The sequence below is a fragment of the Podarcis filfolensis genome (assembly GCF_964270895.1).
Source record: "Podarcis filfolensis genome assembly, chromosome: 13".
NCBI lineage: Eukaryota > Metazoa > Chordata > Lepidosauria > Squamata > Lacertidae > Podarcis > Podarcis filfolensis.
The window spans coordinates 44,968,119-44,987,050 of NC_139615.1; the positions used below are offsets into that span (position 1 = coordinate 44,968,119).

Below are 18,932 nucleotides of genomic sequence, written 5' to 3' on the forward strand. Positions count from 1 at the left end.
TAGGTCCAGTCGTGACCGACTCTGGGGTTGCGGCGCTCATCTCGCTTTATTGGCCGAGGGAGCCGGCGTACAGCTTCTGGGTCATGTGGCCAGCATGACTAAGCCGCTTCTGGCAAACCAGAGCAGCGCACGGAAATGCCGTTTACCTTCCCGCCGGAGCGGTTCCTATTTATCTACTTGCACTTGGACGTGCTTTCGAACTGCTAGGTGGGCAGGAGCAGGGACCGAGCAATGGGAGCTCACCCCGTCATGGGGATTCGAACCGCCAACCTTCTGATCAGCAAGTCCTAGGCTCTGTGGTTTAACCCACAGTGCCACCCGCGTCCCTGGCTGTGTCTTACAGAAAGCTAAAACCCAGGTCTGTAGCTTAATGGATCTAACTGGTGCTCTGCTACATTTGGCACTGAAAGGGCTCAAATCCAGCCCTGGCTAGAATAATCAATGGCTTCTTTTGTTGGCATATTCTAGCTATTTCCCCCTGTAGCTATTCACCTGCTGTACAAGAAAAAAACTTCACCATGCTTACGTTTTGCAATACAAGTTCAGCCCAAAATCCATTTTATATCTAGGGTTCCCATAATAAATGGTGAAGGATTCCAGTGACTCTCCTCCTGCCCACACGTGTGAAGACTTATTCAGAGTTGCAGAACATGGATCTTCTTTCCCCTTGCGCTCTGGGGTCTTGAGCCGTCTTTGTGAACGTCACTATCGAAACAATATCCTCGCCCATGTCCACTTGAGACCCGCGCCTGCAGGTCAGCAGCTTCTTCAAAGCTCGCTGAAAATCCCGGTTGAGGAAAGCATAGAGCATTGGGTTGATTGTGGAATTGCAATAGCCCAGCCAGGTGATGATCTTGAAAGTGCCAACAAGAACTTTGCTGGTGGAATTGGCCCCTTTGGTAGCCAACCATACGTTGAAGACAAAATACGGCAGCCAACACAGTATGAAGACTGAGATGAGGATGCTGATGGTGCGAGTTGCCTTGTTTTCCAGCTGCAGGCTGTTCTGGCGTTTACTCTGTGGGTGATAGTGAAGGTCAAGGGTCTGAGAGACGATGCGGGAGGCCTTGAGTCTGGAAGCACGGTAGATGAAGAAGTACATACTGCACATGATGGCGAAGGGGATGAAGAAGGCCAGAGCTGAAGCTACAATGGCGAAAACCCAGTTGGTGACAAAGACGCACTCTTTGCTCGCGTCAAAATCCACGCCGGGTATCTCATTCCAGCCTTTCATGACGGGCAAAAAGGAAATCAGGGAAGAATAGATCCAGACAGTGCAGGTCATTATGATGCACCTGTAAATGAAAAGAAAAGAATTCTTGGGATACCTGTTGCTACACCCCACTTGCTGTAACTGGTGCTTGAAGATGAGCCAATGCTTTTGGCCACCTTGCGGATGGAAAATGAGGAAAGATCAGGATTTTTGATGCATGCTTCTGCTCCAGGGTTGCCAAAAAGAAAACGTTGCTTTATTGTCATTAGAATATTTGTCATGTACAGACTGATTTAGAATGTTCAAGGATGTTCACGTTATCTTAGTAAAGTTGTCGCTGCCTTTGCTTATCCTATACAGTCATACCTCAGGATGAATACGCTTCAGCTTAAATATTTTTGGGTTGCACTCCGCGGGGACCCGGAAGTAACGGAGCGCGTTACTTCTGGGTTTCGCCGCATGCGCAGACGCTCAAAATGACGTCATGCGCGGAAGCAGTGAAACATGGCATGCACAGACGCGTCTTACGTTCGCTTCAGGATGCGAACAGGGCTCCGGAACGGATCCCATTCGCATCCAGAGGTACCACTGTACAGGCGTTCTCCCCAATTACGCAGGTGTCGCGTTCTGGGCCCCAGCGCACATAAGTAGAAATCTCGAGTGGGGAGCACCCTCTAAAAAGCCTCTAAATAAACTCCCCTTTCCCCCCTGCTTTCTCACTCTCCACATAACACTTTTCAACTAGCCTGGAGGCCATGCAGAAAAGTGACTGCTGCTGTTGTGTCACCCCGCACATCGCTTTCTAGGCAGGGGGGCTCAGCAGCGTAAACTAAAGCCCTGCTGCGTCTCCCGTCTCTTTGGGGCTTCCTCCACCCTCACTGAAGTCCTCTTCCGGCTCCGGGGGAGGAGAGATTGTCTCCTTGCAAGCAACAAAGACTCAGCAGCTTTTCTACTACTTCCTGGTTTGCATCTATGTATTTCCTGCTGCTGCACATATACACGGTTGCACATGAGTCAATTTTGCGCAAGTACAGCAGACGGAGGCTTAGTAGTTTGTCTGAAGCCACCTGTTGTTTCTTGGAAGAGAAAAGATTTGAAGCACCAACTTCTTGGGTTGCAGATCGCTCACTAGCTTTGGGATTCAATTTTTGTAGAAGATCCTAATGTTTTTGAACCAGTTAAGTGATATGCAGCCTCCTTTTCTCAACCACAGAACCCTTTTAAGATCCCATGGCTGGCCATACAAGTTTCCAGCTGGCAATGAAGGCAAAATATATGCAATTCACCCTCAGACATAAGACTGCACATTATTACTTCCGGGTTGGTGCCACTGTTTAATGGCGGATTCCCCCCGAGCTCCGGAGGGAATCGGCTCCGTAGCGTCTGGGTCTGGCCGCTGCGGCGAAGCGGGGACCCTTAAAATCACAGGCGCGGATGCCTGTGAACACAGAGACTCGGCGGGCACCATTTGCGCCCCCCCAATCCGCGACGGAGCCTTTTTAAAGGCTTCGGAACGGAGGCAGGGTAAGGCGTGGTGCTGAGAGTACTCCCTCGTCTACGGAGTGAAGCCGCAAGCCATTGACAGAGAGCGCCAACTTCTTCTAAGAGTGATTGGATCCTAAAACATCAACCCGTGAGTAATACGGAGATTGGAACTTTAAAAAATTTCTTATCTTGGATTTGGAACGAGCGGGAAGGGGCTAAAAAGGAAGTCCACCCCCCCCCTCTTTGTAAACAACTTAAAGCAAAGGACTGGGCAGCTAAGGTCGAGAGAATCTGTTTCTTGCTTTTTTTTTAACTAAAGATCCTGACCTCACGGTTTGGACATTATAAGAGGATATTCTGGAGGATAAAAAGAATTTTGGGAGCTGAAACTACACCCCCCCCTAGACCCGGGAACGTCCGATGAGAAAGCCTGTTGCATGGAAGATTTTGACAGCTGTCAAGTGAGCTGCTAGTCAGCTAGTTGTCAGCTGGAAAAAGAGAACATTGTTTCTGCTGTTTTTGCTGGTTTATTCGGGATAACTTGTTGAAAATAAGGTTGATACAAAATAACTGGACTTTTGGTTTTTGAGCTGAAAGGAAGATCAAGGAATTAAATCCCCCTAGAGGGGTAACAAGGATACTACATTACAAAAATGGCTGGAGTGTCTAAATTCCAAGCAGAATTGGACAGAGCACTGGTTCTCTTGGGAAACTTACAAGATGAGTACGATGCTTTGTCTACAGAGGTAGCGCTATTACACTGGACAGTAAACAACAGCTTGGAGTCTGATAAGGATTTGAAACAGGAAGCCTATTCAACTGAACAAATAAATGAAACCGAAAGCGTAGACACGATGGAGCAATATGTTCTTTTTGAAGAAAACGAAGGAGGAGATGGAGGTTTGCAGGAGTCAAAGGAGAGCTACAATATGAGGCCTGACATGATGATAAAAAAGGACAATAAAAACTGGATGCGGAAAGCCTGGTTTGATTGGGAATTTGGAAAATGGAGAGATCCTCTTTTGAGGAGATCTGAAGACCTGAGGATTATAAATTTGTTGAAGGTGGAAGCTGGAGCTGTGGGGACATTTGGATTTGAAAGAAATTTGAAACAAGAGTTGGAATACCCCATAGGCTTTGCTTTTGCTTTTAAGTATGGAGGACTGGCTAGAAGCAACACCGATTCTGTTGGGCCGGAGCCCCTCCGAGACCTGGGGCTTAACATCAAGGTCTATCAAAGAGACCGGCAGAAAGGAACTGAGAGAGACATAAGGGCCTCGGACCTGAGATCTCCAGGCTAAATAAATAATATAAAGACTGATGGATATTGGTTGGGGACTGGAACCGGGAGAAGGGTGGGTGGAGGTTGGGAATCCAAAGGGTACATAAGGATAATTTGCATTGCTTTGTTTGTTTTATATTTTGTTAGTGGTAAGGAAATTGGGTAAACCGTGGAAGGGAAATTTTGGTCGACCTTAGGAAAGAGGTTCAAGAATAAATTAATGAGGTATAAGTATTGATGTGTAATTTTAATAAGGTGAAATTGGCTTTTTTTTCTTTTTTTTTTTAAACTAAGTGAGAATAAGGCTGTTAAAAATAAATGGAGGAAATGGAAAAAAGAAGTAAAGTAAAATAACAGTATGTTAGAATAAATGTTTAAGTTAAGGTGAAGAAATAAGTTAAGGACTTGCTGAATTGACAATTTAAATTGGAATACAAGAAGGGGAGGTGTGAGGAGGTCTGAGAAACAAGGTTGAGGAAAATAAGTATCAGAAACTGTATGTGTTTTCTCTATTTTTTTTTTTGTTTAGTTTCGAATATTTTGTTTATTTTTTTTTGTTTTTGTTTGTTGTGTGTTTTTTGAAAATACCAATAAATATTTAATTAAAAAAAAAAAAGACTGCACATTATTATTATTATTATTATTATTATTATTATTATGCGTCCTATGTGGAATCCTGAAACTATTTACAATAGACAGTGGTACCTCGGACGGACCTCCGGAACAAATTAAGTACTTAACCCGAGGTAACACTGCATGTATATTTGACAACAGCTTATATTTTGAAGCCGAAAGGTACAGTGGTACCTCGGGTTAAGAACTTAATTCATTCTGGATGTCCGTTCTTAACCTGAAACTGTTCTTAACCTGAAGCACCACTTTAGCTAATGGGGCCTCCTGCTGTCGCCACACCGCCAGAGCACGATTTCTGTTCTCATCCTGAAGCAAAGTTCTTAACCCGAGGTACTATTTCTGGGTTAGTGGAGTCTGTAACCTGAAGCGTCTGTAACCTGAGGTACCACTGTATTAATGAAATGGCTCTTCGGTTTTCACTTCCTCCTGAGTTGCAAGAGCAACAATGGCATTTTCTCAATCCTTAAAACCTGCAAATCAGGTTTTGCAACAGAAGCTTTGTCCGTCTTCCAAAGAGGCTTTGGCAGCTCTGCTCCAACAAGGGGGACCAAACATACTTGCCTTTGCCGCGACATCCTCTTCGAATAACGATAGGGTGTTACGACAGAACAGTATCTGTCCAGGCTGATGAAACACAAGGTGACGATGGAAGCTGTGCAGAACATGACGTCAAATGAGATCCAGACTTTGCAGAACTCTCTCCCGAACATCCACATGCCAGTCACTTCATAAACGATACTGAAAGGAGAGACAAAGAGATGAAGCTTAAGTCAGTGGCCGGGGCTGCTTCGCTGTATTCCTCCCAGTCTTCACATCACAACTATGTATAGGTTGCATAGAATACTGAGCATAGGTCCAATAATAATAATAATAAATAAATAAATAAATAAATAAATAAATAAATAAATAAATAATTGATTATTCATACTCCGCCCATCTGGTTGGGTTTCCTTAGCCACTCTGGGCGGCTCCCAACAGAATATTAAAAACATGATAAAGCCAAGTTACAGGGAACCAGGCAGAGGGCCTTCTCGGTGGTGGCACCCGCCCTGTGGAACGCCCTCCCACCAGATGTCAAAGAGAAAAATAACTACCAAACTTTTAGAAGACATCTGAAGGCAGCCCTGTTTAGGGAAGCTTTTAATGTTTAATAGGTTATTGTATTTTAGTGTTCTGTTGGAAGACGCCCAGTGTGGGGAAACCCAGCCAGATGGGTGGGGTATAAATTATTATTATTATTATTATTATTATTATTATTATTATTATTATTACAAACATTAAAAACTTCCCTAAACAGGGCTGCCTTCAGATGTCTTCTAAAAGTCGGATAGTTGTTTACAGTCGTACCTTGGATCTTGAATGCCTTAGCTCCCGAACGATCGAAACCCGGTAGTGAGTGTTCCGGTTTCCAAATGATTTTTGGAAGCTAAATATCTGACAGGGCTTCCGTAGCTTCTGTTTGGCTGATTGGCCACACTTTGGTTTTTTAACGTTTTGGAAGTCGAAACGACTTCCGGAACGGATTCCTTTAGACTTCCAAGGTACGACTGTATTTCCTTGACATCTGATGGGAGGGCGTTCCACAGGGCGGGCGCCACTACCGAGAAGGCCCTTTGCCTGGTTCCCTGTAATCTCACTTCTCGCAATGAGGGAACCGCCAGAAGGCCTTCGGAGCTGGACCTCAGTGTCTGGGCTGAATGATGGGGGTGGAGACGCTCCTTCAGGAATACTAGCATCAGGGCTGTCTAATGGCATTCCTTTTGAGGCAGTTCTCTCAGCATGCTCTACAATCAGTTAACTATTGAGTTGGGTTTTTTTCAAGACTGATTTTCAAGCTTTGCATCTCCAGGGAAAACATGCCACCTTGGTTTGTCGGCAAAGAAATGCCTTGCATGCCAGCTGTGGATTCTGGAACATGGGTCAATGGCACACAGGGACGTGGCCAGATTTATTGTTGACCTTGTGTGAACTGGAGGCATTCTAAAAGATGCCGAGCCCTTTCCTGACACTTTGTGTTGGTAAAATATTTACAGCTTATTTCTAACCATCTATTCTATGCTTTCAGTATCAGTGGCACAGGGAATAGCAACGTGCAACTAGATTAAACCCCAATCTACTACGATAATACCTAACAACAACCCCCCCCAGAAGAACCGTTTACATTATTTACAGCAAGTGAGATGGGAAAATATAAACTGTGTGGAAATAATAATACTATATAACTAAAGCGTTTGTTTTTTGAAACGTTTGGAAGAAGATAAAAAACTCTCCAAATATTGATATTAGGAGGAAGCAGGATCTCGTTAGCCACTGGAGAGACACAAAAAAACTTTGGACGGATTTTGAGAAGGGTGATGTGACGCATTCTTTAATTGGAATCCGCCATTATGGGAAAGAACGAGTTGCAGAGATAAATAGTCTCAGGGGAGATGAGCTCTTAATTTGTTATTATATCTGTACAAGTCCAATTTGGCAAATCTCCCCTAGAAAGACTAATGTTTGATGCAACCTGTCTGAGAAAATTAATGAGCAAACGCCCAGATTTTATTTCATCGGAACTGAGTGAAGATGGCGTCTGCCACCAGAGAAGGACTTTTGGATTGATTCGGCATAAACACCAGCATGTGAGGACATTCTGCAAACAGACTTACCAGCTGCAAAAAAAAAAAAAAGGAGAATCATACAAATTTCACACAGAAGCACATTATTGTTTATTTCAACTCAACTGTGGAAACAACTCAGAGGCTACGAAAGAAGGAAGGATAACAATAGGAAGATTTAAAGAAGGAACTATTGGAAACTCAAGGCAGTAGAAACATAAGATGTTGGAACCCCACTGAACCTGAAGCATGGGAAGCCCCAACAAAAATTTATAATTTGGCAGAATATTTGGACTATATGATATGTGTTCGTATAATTTGGAATACTTAATGTGATTGGATTCGATTGTTAAAATGGAAAATTTAATAAAAATTATTTTTTAAAAAATAAAATAGATTAAACCCCAAACCCCAGGAAGCAGCTTACCTTTGTCAGATTTCTTACCTAAATGGCATCACCAGGCAAGCCACAAGAAAATCTGCCATTGCTAAGGACATGATAAACATATAGGTGACTGTCCGGAGCCTCTTCTCCATCAAGGGGCAGATAAACACCACTGTGTTTCCCAAAAGAGTCGCCAAATCTATAAAAGCGAGTATCAGTCCAATTGCCACCTGCTGGAATCCAATGCCCGCTTCTGTCTGATTGGTGCCTGCTTTGACCAAGGACAAGGTGGCTGAACAGATATTGGATAGTAAAGAGATATTTATATCCATCTCTTCTCGTTGGGCTTAAAGCCGAAGAAACCAAGGACATCAAAGCCAAATCTGTGAAAAGAGGGTGGGGGAGACTGTTTTATTCACTAACAGCAAGTTGCCGTTATCTATTCATAGAAAGGGGACACGGGTGGCGCTGTGGTCTAAACCACTGAGCCTCTTGGGCTTGCCGATCAGAAGGTTGGCGGTTCGAATCCCCACAGCGGGGTGAGCTCCCGTTGCTCGGTCCCTGCTCCTGCCAACCTAGCAGTTAGAAAGCATGCCAGTGCAAGTAGATAAATAGGTACCGCTCCGGCGGGAAGGTAAACGGCGTTTCTGTGCACTGCTTTGGTTCGGCAGAAGCAGCTCAGTCATGCTGGCCACATGACCCGGGAAAACTGTCTGCAGACAAACGCCAGCTCCCTGGGCCTGTAAAGCGACATGATCGCCACAAGCCCAGAGACTTCTGTGACTGGACTTAACTGCCAGAGGTCCTTTACCTTTACCGTGGTACCTCAGGTTACATATGCTTCAGGTTACAGACTCCGCTAACCCAGAAATATTACCTCGGGTTAAGAGATTTGCTTCAGGATGAGAACAGAAATCGTGCTCCGGCGGCGTGGCAGCAGCGGGAGGCCCCATCAGCTAAAGTGGTGCTTCAGGTTAAGAACAGTTTCAGGTTAAGAACAGACCTCCAGAATGAATTAAGTTCTTAACCCGAGGTACCACTGTACCTTTTTATTCATAGAAATCTATTCATTTGACCGAACTGCGGGAGGCAGTGGAAGACAGGAGTGCCTGGCATGCTCTGGTCCATGGGGTCATGAAGAGTCGGACACGACTAAACAACAACAACATTCATAGTGTGCACAGGATAACGGATGAAAGACTTTTGTGGTGAATGAGCCACTTCATCCATTAGTCAAAGGTGCAAGCTAGCGTTTAAAGGTGTCGGCAAGGAAGGCCCAATAAAAGAAGCTTCAAATTACAGCAATCAGTCAACTGTATGTGGCACACCTCCTCAGCAGGAACCGGTCACGATGAGCAAGGAAACCCCTGTTTTCCCATTTTGTTGCTATTGTAGTGGGAAAAGAGATGGGGCTTTAATACTGCCGTCTCTGATGCCTACGGCACCATGAATGTTCCTCTTTGAGGACAGCATCATCAGAGTAGGGAGAGCAGGCACAACACTGAATAATACTTGAAAATAATAACAGAACCAAATCCCCCCCAAAGATCAAAATTTGGCTATCAAAATGGGTGTTTCTAGGCTGTAGATGGTTGATCCTCCAGATCAGGAGAGTGTGGAGGATTGGCTCCAAAATTTGGATGGAAAATAAAGACACGATTCTGTCCTTTGAATGAAATACTGCTGGCAATATTAGTGACAGCAATTCAGAAAAACCAAAATAACCAACCACCAAATCTGTTGGACCTTTGAGAATATGTATGATTCTAAGCTTTGCTCTTTTTTGTTCTTCTTTTCTGACTCGTACGACAGCCTTTGAAGTTGCATGTTTGCAAAACTTCCATATACTTTAGAAGCGGTCAAAATGCCCAATATTTTTGGATATTTGATTAAAAGATGCACAGCTCTGCTCATCTTCTGTTTTTCAGTACATAACATCAAAACAACATCTACACAAATTTCTGCAATGTACAACGTTCCTGTTACAAACTGGCTTCCTCCTTTGCCATTAATCTGAATGGTAAAAATCAGACGGAATTTGAAAGAAGGAAAACACACATCCACTATACACTTCCAGATAAAATCAGCACTGGGATGGGAAACTAAATACAGCAACACAATGACAATGGAAATCTCATGCCAAAGGAACTTACCTTTCTTTTGTCTGTCTTTGGTAATGATGGTATTACATTTTTTAAAATCTGATTTCAGCACTAGGCTATTCTCTGGCTTGCCGGGAAAAAGCAGTGTCTCTTTTAGCCAGTGTGCATGATTAATCCACCTCCTCTGCAGCAGAGTTGGTTATAGTCTGATATTTCTCCCAGCGCTCATTTGAAAAAAGGATGGGAAAAAAACTTCCACTGCCTACACTTTCTATGCCGGCAGCTGAATCGAAGAGATGAAGAGTCGGGTGGTTGGGAGGTAGAAATACAAGGATCTTTTTCAAGTGGCTCACATCAGATCATTGCAAGAGGGCCTGTTTCCCTCAAAGGTACAACCTCTTGCCACAAAAGGTTTCCCTGAATTCACATGCACAAACACCGTCTTTCTGTCAACATCGGAAGTTTAGTTCAAAACAATGGCCCGTACTTTTAACAGGCTATATATCTAAAAAGTTTCCCAGTAGTGATGTATGGAAGGGAGAGCTGGACCATAAAGAAGGCTGATCACCAAAAAAATGATGCTTTTGAATTATGGTGCTGGAGGAGACTCTTGAGAGACCCATGGACTGTAAGAAGATCAAAAGTATCCATTCTGAAGGAAATCAGCCCTGAGTGCTCACTGGAAGGACAGATCGTGAAGCTGAGGCTCCAATACTTTGGCCAGCTCATGAGAAGAGAAGACTCCCTGGAAAAGACCCTGATGCTGGGAAAGATGGAGGGCACAAGGAGAAGGGGACAACAGAGGACAAGATGATTGGACAGTGTTCTCGAAGCTACCAGCATGAGTTTGACCAAACTGCGGGAGGCAGTGGAAGACAGGAGTGCCTGGCATGCTCTGGTCCATGGGGTCACGAAGAGTCGGACACAACTAAATGACTAAACAACAACATATCTAAAAAGAATGGGAAGAGAAGAGGAAAATTAGGAAATCTGTGTGCTGACTTTCAGTTACTGTGTCTGGAGATCTCTCCTGAAGGCCGTATCCTGTCCACTCCAGTAGAAACTGGAGTCAGACCTGGAGCGAGCAAGAATAGGGTCTCCTCCCCATCACTTGTAGCCTGGGGTGTCTGGACATTTCGGAGAGGAGCTGTTGATGGGAAGGAATGAATCCCATTTCTCTGTTGCACCTTCCCAAATGCCCCTGTTCCTCTAGAAATTCAAGGAAATTGGGAGGCAAAGCTGCACACAGCACTGTTAGTATATAGCATGTAGTTTGGCCCTTGAATATAGACCACTCTACTTCCATAAGGGGGACGTGGGTGGTGCTGTGGGTTAAACCACAGAGCCTAGGGCTTGCCGATCAGAAGGTCGTCGGTTCAAATCCCTGCGACGGGGTGAGCTCCCGTTGCTCGGTCCCTGCTCCTGCCAACCTAGCAGTTCGAAAGCACGTCAAAGTGCAAGTAGATAAATAGGTACCGCTCCAGCGGGAAGGTAAATGGTGTTTCCGTGCGCTGCTCTGGTTCGCCAGAAGCGGCTTAGTCATGCTGGCCACATGACCCGGAAGCTGTACACCGGCTCCCTCGGCCAGTAAAGCGAGATGAGCGCCGCAACCCCAGTCGTCCATGACTTGACCTAATGCTCAGGGGTCCCTTTACCTTTACTTCCATAAGGAGGGGGCATGATTCTGGGGTTTTTTTTGGGGGGGCATGAAAAATATAATGGAAAAATGTGCCCACTTACTGAGACACTCCTTGCAAATTGGGAAAATATGAGAAGAATGCCATCTTCATATTTGCTGCCTTTAATGTCTGTTTCTTATAACAAATTTAACTAAATCCGCTACTAGGAGATAAGCTGCTGATGCTCCAGTCCTTTGTACCGTATTTTTCGCCCTATAGGACGCACTTTTTCCCCTCCAAAAATGAAGGGGAAATGTGTGTGCGTCCTATGGGGCGAATGCAGGCTTTCGTTGAAGCCTGGAGAGCGAGAGGCGTCGGTGCGCACCGACACCTCTCGCTCTCCAGGCTCCAGGAAGCTATCCGCAAGCCTTGCGCGCCCGGGGGAACTCCGGAGGACGCCCCGTGCTTCGCGCAGGTGTCCACAAGCCTTGCGCACCCCGGGGAACTCCCCCCGGGCGCGCAAGGCTTGCGGGTAGCAGCCTGCAGCACGGAGCACGGGGTGTCCTCCGGAGGTGTCCACAAGTCTTGCGAGCCCGGCAGGAGTTGCCCCACGGCTGGGGGGGAAATACATTTTTTTTATTCATTTCCCTCCCAAAAAACGAGGTGCGTCCTATGGGCCAGTGCATCCTATTGGGCGAAAAATACAGTAGTTATCTGGAAGCAAGACCCACTGAACACAATCGATAATTTAGAATCCTAAAACTACCTACTTTCATCCTGTTACTGGAAACCCTACTAGTATAAAATCATGCAAACCATTTCTTTTTATCATTTACATAACTGTTCTCTTCCCTATTTAACAGACTGTTCTCCATCTGGCTTACCCTCACACTCATTTGTTCTGGCAATGGGTTTGCTGTCCTCTTCAATTTTTTGGGGAAAAAAGATCAAGTTTGTGGCCATTTCCCAACCGAATTTCAACACCATCCTTTGTTGTGGCACCTGGCCAATTGCTATTGATGCACCTGGGCAGCCGAATGGTCCGTGAGACGGTTTGTAAACTGAGTGCACAGGGATCTTTTACTTTAAAATATGGTCGTCATGGTTCATTCAGGGATAGACTGCAACTACATATGTAAAGATCATCGCAGAGAAAGAAATCAAGGATAGGTTGTCTGCAAAGCTGTCAGAAATGGTAGAATGCAGAAATTTTCTTTGGGAAATTCAAACAGAATGCTTTTAGCTGCAATTGTATGGCCCCCTGGGATGAGGTCCCATGGATCAGAGGATCTATCAGATCACACCTCATAGAAACATCTGATGCTGAGGAGTTGCAAAAAATGCCTAAAATCTCATTAATGAAAAGAACCAGAGGCTTACTTACTGGGCCTTTTAGGAAAAGAAATACCGAAATTGAAAAAAGAATTTTCTTAAATGAGATCACCGCAGCTTGGATAGTAATAGCATCTAAATGGAAAGCTAAAGAACTACCTACCAAGGAGGAATGGATGGATTCTCAAATTAAAAGAATATTTAAAACTGGCTAAATGAACAGCATCTATACGACAGCAGTCAAGTCATAAACTAAAAAATGAATGGCAATGCTTTGACGATTATATGACAAAATATTGCTCTAAAAAAGACATGCTAATATGCTTAGACTCAGAATGTAAACGCATCAAAACAATAAATTATCAATGAAATATCTATATGTAGAGAGAAAATAAAAACAATCAGAATGCAACGATAAGGGTAAAATTGATTTTAGAGAAGACGAGTAGCAGTGGAGGGAAGTCAAACAGGGCAGCGGGTTCATTTTATTTTGTTTATGGTTTTTCTTTTTCTTTTTCTGGATATTTTATAATGATTTAATGTATAATGATTTAATGTTTCTTTTCTGTTATGTATTATTTCTCTTTTTTATTAAATTTTATGACAGAAAATCTAAAGAAATAATAATAATAATAATAATAATAATAATAATAATAATAATAATAATAATAATTTATACCCCGCCCATTTGGCTGGGCTTCCAGTAATGCGTCAAACATTAAAAGCTTCCCTAAACAGGGCTGCCTTCAGATGTCTTCTAAAAGTCTGGTAGTTATTTTTCTCTTTGACATCTGGTGGGAGGGTGTTCCACAGGGCGGGTGCCACTACCGAGAAGGCCCTCTGCCTGGTTCCCTGTAACTTGGCTGCTAGAAGCAAAGGAACCGCCAGAAGGCCCTCGGCGCTGGACCTCAGTGTCCAGGCAAAACGATGGAGGTGGAGACGCTCCTTCAGGTATACTGGACCGAGGCTGTTTAGGGCTTTAAAGGTCAGCACCAACACTTTGAATTGTGCCCGGAAACGTACTGGGAGCCAATGTAGGTCTTTCAAGACCGGTGTTATGTGGTCTCGGCGGCTGCTCCCAGTCACCAGTCTAGCTGCCGCATTCTGGATTAGTTGTAGTTTCCGGGTCACCTTCAAAGGTAGCGCCATGTAGAGCACATTGCAGTAGTCCAAGCGGGAGATAACTAGAGCATGGCTGGTAGGGTCTCAGTCTGCGTACCAGGTGGAGCTGGTAGACAGTCGCCCTGGACACAGAATTGACCTGTGCCTCCATGGACGGCTGTGAGTCCAAAATGACTCCCAGGCTGCACACCTGGTCCTTCAGGGGCACAGTTACCCCATTCAGGACCAGGGAGTCCTAGAAAGAAAGAAAGAAAGAAAGAAAGAAAGAAAGAAAGAAAGAAAGAAAGAAAGAAAGAAAGAAAGAAAGAAACATCGGATGCTCTCGCTGAACCAGCATCACTTCACTCACATCAGTAGGGCCAAAAGGCCATGGAAACAAAGGGCAGCTTAGATTTGAAATCCCTGCAGCTGCCTGACATACCCCAAACCAGATATTTCATGTGAAGGCAGCCTCCAGGGGATTGAGTGGGCGAGACCAATAGCGGGTCCAACGTTCAAGAAAGCAGTTTCTGCATGTACAGTGGAACCTCGGGTTAAGAACTTAATTTGTTCTTGGAGGTCTGTTCTTAACCTGAAACTGTTCTTAACCTGAAGCACCACTTTAGCTAATGGGGCCTCGTGCGTTGCCGGCGCGCGATTTCTGTTCTCATCCTGAGGTAAAGTTCTTAACCCGAGGTAATATTTCTGGGTTAGCAGAGTCTGTAACCTGAAGCGTCTGTAACCTGAGGTACCACTGTATTGTAAGGGGAATCTGGGGCTCATCAACCTGGCAAGGAGACTCATCTAGGAGAAGGAAAACTCTTGATTCTAAACCTCCACTGCCTTGTGGGACACCTTCAGGAGAAGAAAAGGCCCAGGAGTAAATCCTACATGAATCGGGAGTGGAGTCCTTAAAGTGTTGGGATGGCGCCTTGGAGGCCTTCTTCAGGCAACTGTTGTTGCCAAGCTGGTGCCAAAATATTGCTCTGCTTTCCTTTGGACCACATTGATGAGGCCAAGGGGGGCGGGCAGGGCGGGTCTTGTTTGTATGGGTGGCCCAGCACCTCCATACACAGCAGTTTGACTTCACCCCTGGAGGCACACTCCATTGTCTCTCAAGACAGACGGATGCCAACGACAAATAAATGGAGGAGAACATGAGCATTCCTCCACACTCACTCCTGCCTTGCCAGCAAGAACTCAACAGAACTTTCAGTTCCTTCCCCAGTAAGATTTATTATTTATTTCTACCCTGCTTTTCAATGAATTTTCAAAAACTGCTGAAATGAAATATGTTGTTGCTGTTTAGTCGTTTAGTCGTGTCCGACTCTTCGTGACCCAATGGACCAGAGCACATCAGGCACTCCTGTCTTCCACTGCCTCCCGCAGTTTGGTCAAACTCATGCTGGTAGCTTCGAGAACACTGTCCAGCCATCTCGTCCTCTGTTGTCCCCTTCTCCTTGTGCCCTCCATCTTTCCCAACATCAGGGTCTTTTCCAGGGAGTCTTCTCTCCTCATGAGGTGGCCAAAGTCTTGGAGCCTCAGCTTCAGGATCTGTCCTTCCAGTGAGCACTCAGGGCTGATTTCCTTCAGAATGGAGAGGTTTGATCTTCTTGCAGTCCGTGGGACTCTCAAGACTCTCCAGCATCATAATTCAAAAGTTTCAATTCTTCGGCAATCAGCCATCTTAATATAGCCAGTAAAATACATTTTTAAAAAGAAATTGAATTAGCTGCTTGCCCAAAATATTGTGTGTGTTATTGGCAAGGGGTGAACAGAGTGGGGGCAGCCAGCATGATATACTCCAGATATTGTGGACTTTAGCTCCCATCAGTCCTAACCAAGGAATGATGGGAAATGGGGAGCCAACATTACTTGGAAATCTGCAAGTTAGCTACCCCTGGTGTGGAAGGAAGAACTAAAGGAAGAAAGCTGTTAGCTTGGCACAGAGCTTTCGTAAACTGTCGCACAATAATTTAAAGGCCACTTTGAAGCAGCAGGAACAGAAATAGGGGCATCGTGGAGGAGAAAAACCTTCACAGAACCAAGAATAGCACAAATGCCAGCATGTCTGAGGAATAATAGCATGAACTCGAAAGAGATGCAACAGGAAATTGAAATAAGGCAGGCAAGGCAGGATGTTTGGAGCAAAAGAAATCTAATAGAACGGCTTCCAAACCTGATTTCTCTCAAGGTTCATAATTTTAAAAGATGAAACTGAGAGCATCTGGCAGTGCAGAATGAACCAGAAACCATGAGGGGATTTTAAAAGGCAAAATATTTTCCCCCTCTTTCATTGCTGCATTGCAAGGAGTTGGACTAGATGATTCTTGGGATCCTGAAATATACTACAGAGTCCTGTAGTGATTTCATGCTCTTTGTTGCAGCTTGTAAAACAGTGACTGAATTGCCCCCCAAACCTCAGGCTTTTATATACATTATTTACACAATGAGTCCCGTCTGATTGGCTGATTCTGCTTCCCTCCTGGAGCCTGATTGGTCTTTTCCTGCAGGCCAATCAGTTGTTGCATTCTAGGATCCTACTTGCCTATTGTTCTATGACCCTAGCTTAGTACGTAACAGATCCCTTCCAACTCTGCAATTCTATGACTTCTGAAGGGTGGTCTCTTTCTAAACACGCTTGACACAGGTCCATCCTAAGCACATTTCTGCCAGAAGTAGCTTTAAAAAAACATAGTGGGCAAACATGCCCTGTCCTGGCAAAGTGTCCTGGCAAACATGGCAAGGTGGGGGCTATCGTGTTGCTGCAATTTAGTTGTCGGCAAAATTAAATCATGGCGTTCTTTTGTGATGTCGGAGCTGATTACAGGTGAAACTCGGAAAATTAGAATATCGTGGAAAAGTTCATTTATTTCAGTAATTCAACTTAAAAGGTCAAACTAATATATGAGATAGATTCATGACATGCAAAGTGAGATATGTCAAGCCTTTATTTGTTATAATTGTGATGATCATGGCGTACAGCTGATGAAAACCCCAAATTAACAATCTCAGAAAATTAGAATTTTAAACGAAATCAGCAAAACAAGGATTGCAAATAGAGCAATATTGGACCTCTGAGAAGTAGAAGCATGCACATGTACTCAGTGCTTGGTTTGGGCCCCTTTTGCATCAATTGCTGCCTCCATGCGGTGTGGCATGGATGCGATCAGCCTGTGGCACTGCTGAGGTGTTATGGAAGACCAGGATGCTTCAATAGCAGCCTTCAGCTCTTCTGCATTGCTCGGTCTCATGTCTCTCATCTTTCTCTTGGCAATGCCCCATAGATTCTCTATGGGGTTCAGGTCAGGCGAGTCTTCTGGCCAATCAAGCACAGTAATCCCATGGGCATTCAACCAGGTTTTGGTACTTTTGGCAGTGTGGGCAGGTGCCAAAGTCCTGCTGGAAAATGAAGTCAGCATCCCCATAAAGCTCGTCTGCAGAAGGAAGTATGAAGTGCTCCAAAATCTCCTGGTAGACGGCTGCGTTGACCCTGGACTTAATGAAGCACAGTGGACCAACACCAGCTGATGACATGGCTCCCCAAATCAACACAGACTGTGGAAACTTCACACTGGTATTGTGTGCCTCCCCATTCTTCCTCCAGACTCTGGGTCCTTGGTTTCCAAATGAGATGCAAAAGCTGCTCTCACCAGAAAAGAGATTTGCCAAGAGACAGATGAGAGACATGAGACCGAGCAATGCAGAAGAGCTTTTCCACAATATTCTAATTTTCTGAGTTTCACCTGTATGGCCGAATGCTGACATCTGAAAATAGTCCCATGTTTAAAAGGTGATGGCCTGAAGGTTCTCTCCTGCTGAGATAGCAGTAATACTGAAAACGGACCTGGCTTTCCTAGTGTAGTTGCGGATTCCTTGTTGTTTAGCTTAGTCCTTCCCTTTCCTTGTCAAACAAAATGATTTCTCCCTCTCCCCCTGCATGAGAGCTTTGAACCTTTGTCACACCACAGAGCTCCCTTCACAGATTCGAGACTGAGCGATGGTTGGCCATAGTGGTCAGGTCCAAAGATGTTTTTTAAAGAAGCAGTTGGATAATCACCTCTTTAAGAGGGCCTGGGAAGACTCCCTCACAGAGGGAAGCGTTCACCACCCTGCAAAGCCCATTGCCCAGCCCTTCCTGGCTCGCTTTTATGAGCCAGGATGGGCAAGGAGACAGGTTTCGCTCGTCCAACCAGCCTGTCCACATCTTCGGATGTCATTGTATGAATTTTTGCTCTTCACAAAAAACACCTCAAGGCCAAAGGACCAAACCATGTGAGATACCACAAATCCATGGCTGTCTCTTCCACAAATAAAAAAATTACACTGGGCTGCATTGCGACTGTGGGGGGCACTTTAACCCTTTCACCCCATTCCATTTTTCCAGTAAAGGTTGCTGCCAAAACAGCTACTATTTGCCTTGTTAAGGACTGTGCATTCAGAATGGTACACAAACACTTTCTCTAAAAATAGCAGCGGGGGGGGGGGGGAGAATAAATTGTGTGGCATCAAGCTCTTCCCCCAATGTTCTGTTCCTGATCCAAATCGTTCCTGCTCTGCAGTTGCTAAATCTGAAAGAGATGGGAATTTCAGTCTGTGCCCAAGGAGCCTCTGTTAATTTCCAGTCTTAGCATCTCTTGCAGAAGTGGCTGCTTATTACACGGAAAATACCTTAATAACTGTTGGAAAAGCAGCTTTGTGATTCCTTTAAACAAGGTACAGTGCTACCTCAGGTTAAGTACTTAATTTGTTCCGGAGGTCTGTTCTTAACCTGGAACTGTTCTTAACCTGAAGCACCACTTTAGCTAATGGGGCCTCCTGCTGCTGTTGCGCCATGATTTCTGTTCTTATCTTGAAGCAAAGTTCTTAACCTGAAGCACTATTTCTGGGTTAGCGGAGTCTGTAACCTGAAGCGTATGTAACCTGAAGCGTATGTAACCCGAGGTACCACTGTATTTGTCTTTCTCCTCCCATTTAAGACCACTGAGGAGGCAGATTGGTGTATGGGATGCAGCCAAGGCTTATGCAATATGGATTATTTATACAGTGGTACCTCTGGTTACCTCTGGTTATGGTGCTGGAGGAGACTCTTGAGAGTCCCATGGACTGCAAGAAGATCAGAGCTATCCATTCTGAAGGAAATCAGCCCTGAGTGCTCACTGGAAGGACAGATCCTGAAG

The 18,932-nt window shown here is 44.8% G+C and overlaps 1 protein-coding gene across 2 annotated transcripts; it reads right to left on the reverse strand.

Moving 5' to 3' along the window:
* Window positions 1-333: 333 nt before the first annotated feature.
* Window positions 334-9,970, reverse strand: LOC310748149 (histamine H2 receptor-like). 2 transcript variants are annotated; one of them, XM_083583754.1, is made up of 4 exons: window positions 9,752-9,970; window positions 7,659-7,981; window positions 5,175-5,351; window positions 334-1,295 (listed from the first exon to the last, which is right to left on the reverse strand). In XM_083583754.1, the coding sequence occupies exons 2-4, from the start codon at window positions 7,928-7,930 to the stop codon at window positions 632-634; spliced, it is 1,113 nt and encodes a 370-aa protein (XP_083439880.1). In that variant the 5' UTR covers window positions 7,931-7,981; window positions 9,752-9,970; the 3' UTR covers window positions 334-631. The 2 variants fall into 2 exon arrangements, 1 of the variants encoding a protein (XP_083439880.1); XR_014541109.1 differs by lacking the exons at window positions 334-1,295; window positions 9,752-9,970 and having other exon boundaries at window positions 5,249-5,351; window positions 7,641-7,766.
* Window positions 9,971-18,932: the final 8,962 nt, after the last annotated feature.

Excerpts from the sequence above, each read along its gene's own strand:
- LOC310748149 (XM_083583754.1), bottom strand. The coding sequence starts at position 7,930 with ATGGATATAAATATCTCTTTACTATCCAATATCTGTTCAGCCACCTTG. Across the intron at positions 5,352-7,658 it reads TGCCTGGTGATGCCATTTAG|TATCGTTTATGAAGTGACTG; the intron begins GTAAGAAATCTG and ends CTCTCCTTTCAG. Across the intron at positions 1,296-5,174 it reads AAGAGGATGTCGCGGCAAAG|GTGCATCATAATGACCTGCA; the intron begins GCAAGTATGTTT and ends TTTCATTTACAG.